At 45.5% G+C, this 6,632-nt stretch overlaps 1 protein-coding gene across 2 annotated transcripts; it reads right to left on the reverse strand.

Annotated features, from left to right (window-relative positions):
• Nucleotides 1-410: 410 nt before the first annotated feature.
• On the reverse strand, nt 411-6,632 carry LOC102209061 (netrin-G2-like). 2 transcript variants are annotated; one of them, XM_005754499.1, is made up of 6 exons: nt 6,479-6,632; nt 6,054-6,123; nt 4,824-5,190; nt 1,209-1,467; nt 787-932; nt 411-685 (listed from the first exon to the last, which is right to left on the reverse strand). In XM_005754499.1, the coding sequence occupies exons 3-6, from the start codon at nt 5,034-5,036 to the stop codon at nt 443-445; spliced, it is 861 nt and encodes a 286-aa protein (XP_005754556.1). In that variant the 5' UTR covers nt 5,037-5,190; nt 6,054-6,123; nt 6,479-6,632; the 3' UTR covers nt 411-442. The 2 variants fall into 2 exon arrangements, with proteins under 2 accessions (XP_005754556.1, XP_005754555.1); XM_005754498.1 differs by lacking the exon at nt 6,054-6,123.

Raw genomic sequence — 6,632 nt, forward strand, 5'->3', positions numbered from 1 at the left:
TTGGGTTTTTTTCTCTGTATCTATGAAGCGCCTTGAGGCGACTTATGTTGTGATTTGGCGCTATATAAATAAAATTGAATTGAATTGAATTAAAAGAAAATTCTTCTGAATGTAGTCCAATTTCTTTCCAAAATCTCAAATCCTAATCCTCTTAAACTGGCCTCCCTCTCTGTTCTGCCCCCCTACATGACTTTTTGTGATTAGCTGTAATGTTGGGGAACGCCTGATGATGATGGCTGGCTTTTGGCTCGTCTTGGTTGTGATATAGAGGTTGGTTAACTGGTTTTGGCATTGAAATGGTACATTAGTGTTTGTTTGTGGTTGTTTAGTTTGTTACCCAGTAGGGATGTTGGTCTTTTCAGGGCAAGGACTTGTTTGTCTCATTTGTGAATGTAGCCAGTTGTTGCTGAGTTATAGTTAGATTATGGTAGGTCTTTGTTGGTTACCTGGCAAAAACATCAATGTTGGAAATAGCATAGAAGTATTTCAGCAGGTTGTCTCTCTGGACGTAGGTTCCTCCCAGTGCCGGGCGGAGGAGCCTCAGTCGGAGGTTGGTGAAAGTGAAGAAATCTCTGAGTCCCTTTGTGGTCTCCATCCGAGTGTACAGAGCGTCCATGTTGATCAGCTTTGGACCAGCAAACACCCCGAACCGAGCTCTCACCTCAAACACCACAGATTTCTCTTCCTGTTGGTGAGGAGAAGTTTCAGATAACCACAAATAAATATAAGCTGTACAAATGTGTTCTGCATACTGTGCGGGACCAGCATCAGGGTCCAGTTACAGACCTTAGCGCCGACCCAGCGGGAGTACTGCTCGGTGCAGATGACCCGGGTAATGTTACTTGGTGCTAAATCAGAGACTCGTTTGGGCGACATGCCGAACGCCTCGAGACAGTCGTCGGCATAATACTGATACGGCTGCCAAGTGACACCTGAAACACAAACGCTGATTATTTGACAGTTCACGGTGTTTGTGACTTCCTGTTTCCTGGTTTCAGAATCATCTCCAGACAAAATCCATCTGTAAAAGCTTCATAAATGACTTTGTTTCACCCACATCCATGGATCAGAGGAGACAAGGGTTTCTGAATGATACCCCTCAGACTCTGCACTCAGCTAATTACTCTTCAGTGAAGTTCATCAGCTGAATGTTTCAGAAAATCTCTCAAACATTAGTCAGAACAGGTGTTTAACAGGTTTCCAGTCACCTTTGTCGATGGATTTCTCCAGCACCATGCTGGTTGGACGGCCATATTCGAAGGTAACAACAATGTCATCGACCACCTCCAGACTCTTGTTCCAGGTAAGGGTGATGTTGGCCAATAGGGGCTCAGGAAACCTGGACCATGTGATTGTCTGCCAGTAAGTGATGAGCCCACCCCTCTCCCTGTCTCCCATGAGCTGAGGAGGGTGAGACAGGTCTGGGCTAGAGGCGTCGCACTCATCGCTGCACAGGTACGGGTTCTCCTGAGGAAAGACCACATTGAGCACCAATATTTGATAAAACACGAACACGGGCTGTAAGTTTATAAACAATCAAGAATGTCATTGTCACATTAACATCTGTAGCTCCCGTAACTCCTGAAAAATTGAAAGAATTCCAATGCCTCTTCAAAGCAGCGACTCTGCACATTTCAGTGACAGTCATTATAATCGCAGGCATGGTGTTGCAGGAGCCCCTCGAAGACAAAGGTTGATTGAGACAGATGTTTTATCAGGAATTTGTTCTTTTTACTTTTACCTCATACATTATACATGCTTCCCTTAGGCAGCATCATCAGAAGACATAGCATACATTTACACTGCTATGCAGATGACACCCAGCTCTATCTGTCCATGAAGCCAGATAACACACACCAATGAGTTAAACTGCAGGAATGTCTTAAAGACATAAAGACCTGGATGGCCGCTAACTTTCTGCTTCTTAATTCAGATAAAACTGAGGTTATTGTACTCGGCCCTGAAAAGCTTAGAAATATGGTATCTAACCAGATTCTTGCTCTGGATGGCATTACCTTGGCCTCCAGTAACACTGTGAAAGTAATGGAGAGTAATGAGAGCAACTTTAGTGATAGTTTGCAGGATTTGTATGTTATGTAAATTGCCCAAGAAATAGTGTTAAGACTGGATTTATGTTACCCGTAGACGGTGTGTGGCCAAAAATAGAATTTGGAGTGGGTTTAGAGCTTGATTTGTGGGCATGATTTGTTTCGTTACATTCTAGTTATTATTTTCACCTGCAAGTAAATTTAAAGGGATAAATAAGGAATTAGTTCATTTCTCAGGAGAGAAATGAAGAGGGGGACTTTTGAGGTTTAAATTCATATGATTGTTGGGTTTTTCTCTGTATCTATGAAGCACCTTGAGGCGACCTTTGTTGTGATTTAGCGCTATATAAATAAAATTGAATTGAATTGAATTGAATTAAAAAATGTGTTGTTCGAGGTAGTCAGAGTGGACTGAGATGAGGAAAGACCATAACTTCAGCGCAGAAGTGCTAATATTAATGGTGAACATGGACCAGCACCAGTGTGGCTTTTCATGGCCAGTGTTTGTAGTTTTATTGTTGCGGGTGCTTCCTGATTTGGTCTGACTTGCTGTTTGTAGGCGGTTAATACCGATGACGTTTGCAAACACAAACTGTGCGGTATTCTCACAGCTTCTGTTTGCCTGTGTTTAATTAATGTTGACCTTTAACCTAGGCCTCCGTTATACTTACACATACTTTGTGTAGTCATTAAAGGTCAGTATGCTGTACCTTTACAGAGACTATAACATGTGCAGAGAGGGATTAACACTGATGCTAATCTGATTAGGGTTTGAGGTTTATCCTTTAACTTCAGCTGCCGTGTGCAGGAGATGTGGCTTTAACTAACCAGCACTAACTAATCACACGAAGAGGGCCGAAAACCTGAAATACATGCTGAAGGAGACGTGTTAGACTCATTCCTGTCAGATGATCATGAAAGTGTTTAAATTTTCATGCAGTTTCCACCAAAATATCCAAACTCAGAGTCCAACATCAGATAACTAGGAAACATTCGGAAGGACCCTGGTCTTGTTAGAAGAGACGGCATCTATCCTGCTTTGGATGGAGCAGCTCCCGCCAAATTTATTAAACCCCCCAAAACGTGACTCGAGTTGGGACCAGGAAGCAGAGGTGCAGTCTTACAGGCCTCTCTGGAGTTTTAAGGAATTGGGTAAACTCATGAAATCAGTTCGATCTGTCGCTAACTTTCTTGGTCACCTGACTAGATGTAGTTTCGACATCAGCACCAGTGACAACGACAGAAGAAAACTCACTACTACGTCTCAGTAATATCACCTAATTTGTTCCAAATAAAAAGGTTTTTAAAAATGAATCCTTGTGTATTTAGTTGTCAGCGTGACCACAATGTAATATAAGCCAATTAGACTCCAAAGTTAACTGACAGTTATTCCAAATGTAATGAATAACTTTAACGAAGTTACAAACAATACTGAGTTCAACTAAGAATGTCAAAAACATCAAATCTACATTCAAATTGACCAGTTTATGGAAAACCCCGACAAAGCATGCCAGAGCTCCTCGGGCCGCTCACTCCAGAGCTGAGTGTGAAAAACAGCCAACACTCGATCACCTTTAGCATAAGGTGGGAACAGGAAACAGGTTTGTGTTGAGGATCTGAGGGTTCGCAGCGGTTGGTACAGGAACAGCAGGTCGATACTCTGAAATGGGATTTAACTTTACTGAGTCAAATCTGAAGAGCAGCAAGCTGGAGTAACATGTTCAGGGTTCCTGGAAAGTTTGGATAGCAAAGCTTATTAATTCCCGTTAAAAGACTGTTACAGTAGTCTGACTCAAAGCATGTGTGGTGGTCTGAATGTAAACTCATTATTGATCCTGTGTGATAACAAATGTCATTGAATGTTGGGGGGGTGTAGATACCTGCACAGATAGCAGGTATCTACACCCACTCTTCACTTTAAAAACTGTAAACAGCTCCGTCGACACTTTGAACCGTGAGCATGTCAACTAAACGCTAACATGAGTTGTTCCCACACTTCATAGCTGATTTCAGATCAGTTAGTCACGCAAGTCTCAGGAGGAAGCTGGCGAAAAGCCGTGCAGGTACAGCTGAGTCTGTTTTTCAGTGGAGCCAGTGGCTCCAGAGTCCATCTGCTGCACAGTCTGAACGTCCTTGTTCATGTTCTGATCACGTTACTGCGCCCGTGTAACCCACTGAACTTTAGTGTGTTTCACGTATGTTGTGAGACGCTTCCTGTCCGACTCTCGGGGTCTTTTCACTGACACAAATGAAATCAATTAGCATTTAGTCTTTGCTTCATTACAGCTGTTACATTTATCAATAATTCAGGCAGGACTTCAGCTTCCCAAAGGAACAATTAGAGAGCCAGCGGGATCACCGTGTCCTCTGTGTGTTTGCAGAGGGGTCCAAACTGTGGCTCGGGGCGCCTGCAGGAGGTCATACAATGACTGACAGGTGATCGTCTACTCTTCCTTGTTTTGGTGAAAGATAACGAGCTGCTCATGTTTAAAATGAGTGAAACACCAACAATTTAAATGTAGTCGGAGAACTTTAAAATAATTTCATCAGCAAACAGTTCAGATGCTGCAGCACCAATCACAAGCTCTCTGTGAAGTGAAACCCTCACCTGTGGACAGAGTTCATCTGACAAACTGAAGTTTGTGGAGTGAAAATGATGAAGAGAGCAGAGCTACAATGTCTTTCTGTGACACAGGCAACAGGAAGTTGGCTCAGAGGTCACCTGTGTGTTCAGGTTTGTGATCAGGTGTGTGTGTTCAGGTGCGTCAGACTGACCAGTGTACAGAATCTCTCAGGTGGGTTTCCGCAGGTGATCCCAGGGGGGTCAACTCTGATCTGCATCACCTCCTTCATGTTGGTTGGGGGCGGCTGACAGGCGTAAAACTCAGGCCCCGCCTTTGAGCCACGCAGAGATCGACAGACATCAAACTGACACCGTCCACGCGGCAGCAGGAGGGCGAGGAGGGCGAGGGCGTGTGAGAGGGACATGATGAACTGTCAGGCAAACAGGAAGTTCAGCTGAAGGTCATGCCATAGTTACAGCTTTGCCAGGCCTACTTCAAACAGGTGGCTACCATGGCAACCATCTGCTTTCTGTGTGGTTGTCATGGTGTGCTAAAGGTTTTGCTCGCCGCCCACAGGCCTGCAGTGGAAGAACAGAAACAGAGCATCAAACGTTGAGTATGCCGTGAACTTGAACCAAACATGTTCACAGACAGGAAACAATCTGCTCAAAATGACCTCACTTCCTGTTTGCAGCTGCCACCTTTGGGCACAGGCTTGTGTTGTCTCTGGAAGCTCGCCTGTGCATTCAAACCAATTATTCATGAATATTTTCTACATTGTTGCCTTCAGCCGAGAGCTTTCACGTGTTTTTGTTCAGCCTGGAAACGTAAGGAGCAACGCACCTTACAGGAGGCTACTCAGTCTGCACGAACCGGTCACTAAGCTGAGTTGGAACCAGGCGCCCCTTCATTATGGACAAACTGTGAAGAAGTCAGAGACCGGGCAGGCCATTTCTCCCAGTCACATCTCACTGTTACTGCTCATGTGACCGTTGAAGACTCCCAGCAGGACAACCGAACACTACAGGACCTGAGTACTCTGAGCTGTGATTGGACAAGTCCGCACAAACCCCAGTCGAGACCTGTTCTCCCACCCAAACACGCAGGGAAGCAAGGCTCACATCCACCAGAGAAACGCCGTGAACCTTGGGGATAGAAGAAGACCCGCCGCCCCTCGCCCACCACCTGTCACTGCGGACAGCTGCAAACTGGGGCAGTATCCAGCCCCGCCTTCCTGGAGTCCAGTTCCACAGCTGGAGCCGAGCATCGTGCCATCTCTCAGCCTCAGGCAGGGAAGTACCACAACCCGACACCCCCCCCCCCCCCCCAAAGTGACAATCGCCAAGTTTTTCCTACCAGTATAGACACCCGAACCAGCGGCGACCCTGAAGCACTGACCAGCTACTGAAAGCATCCAGATGTTTGTGACCTGCCGGTTTACCTGAAGTCTTTTAATCAGCCGTCATCATGCAGGAGCAGGTGTGTAGATGTTGCTCAGCGTCCTGCAGCCTCTGGAGAAATAAAGCGAGACGGTCCGAGCTCGGCTCAGAGTCTGTGTTTGTTTGTGAGATGGCAGAGATGATTAAACTGAGACGCTCGGTCCTCCGACTCTTTCTCTTTATTAAAATCTTCCTGCTGATGAAACCGGAGCGGGATCAGTACCATGCCTGACACACACTCAGCGTCCACTTCATTAGGAACACCTCCTCACTAATGTCTCGTTTACTTTCAGAAAATCATAATTTTATCACCTGAAGCTTTCAGATCAGTTTTCACCTGAGACACCTTCGTACACACCTGCTCAGGTTATTTCATCCGTGTGTCTGTCTGTCTGCAAGCACACCTGTCTGTGTGACAGCCACTCACCTGTCTGTCTTCAAGTTGATTCTTGATGAGCTGATTAAACGGGCGATCAAACATTCCTCCTCCTCAGCTCCTCTCTTCTTACTGTATTTCCTTTTGTTCCCTTCCTCTTCTCGTTAATCCTCCTCTTCCTCAGCGAGCCTCCTTCTGTTTCTCC

The sequence above is a fragment of the Pundamilia nyererei genome, unplaced genomic scaffold (assembly GCF_000239375.1).
Source record: "Pundamilia nyererei isolate P.nyererei 1_Seehausen unplaced genomic scaffold, PunNye1.0 scaffold00576, whole genome shotgun sequence".
NCBI lineage: Eukaryota > Metazoa > Chordata > Actinopteri > Cichliformes > Cichlidae > Pundamilia > Pundamilia nyererei.

Bases quoted from the DNA above. Each gene is read 5' to 3' on its own strand.
- LOC102209061 (XM_005754498.1), bottom strand. From the start codon at position 5,036: ATGTCCCTCTCACACGCCCTCGCCCTCCTCGCCCTCCTGCTGCCGCGT. The intron at 933-1,208 runs GTGACTGGAAAC...TTTGTGTTTCAG, and splicing joins GGAGAAATCCATCGACAAAG to GTGTCACTTGGCAGCCGTAT. The intron at 686-786 runs GTCTGTAACTGG...CCTCACCAACAG, and splicing joins CCCGCTGGGTCGGCGCTAAG to GAAGAGAAATCTGTGGTGTT.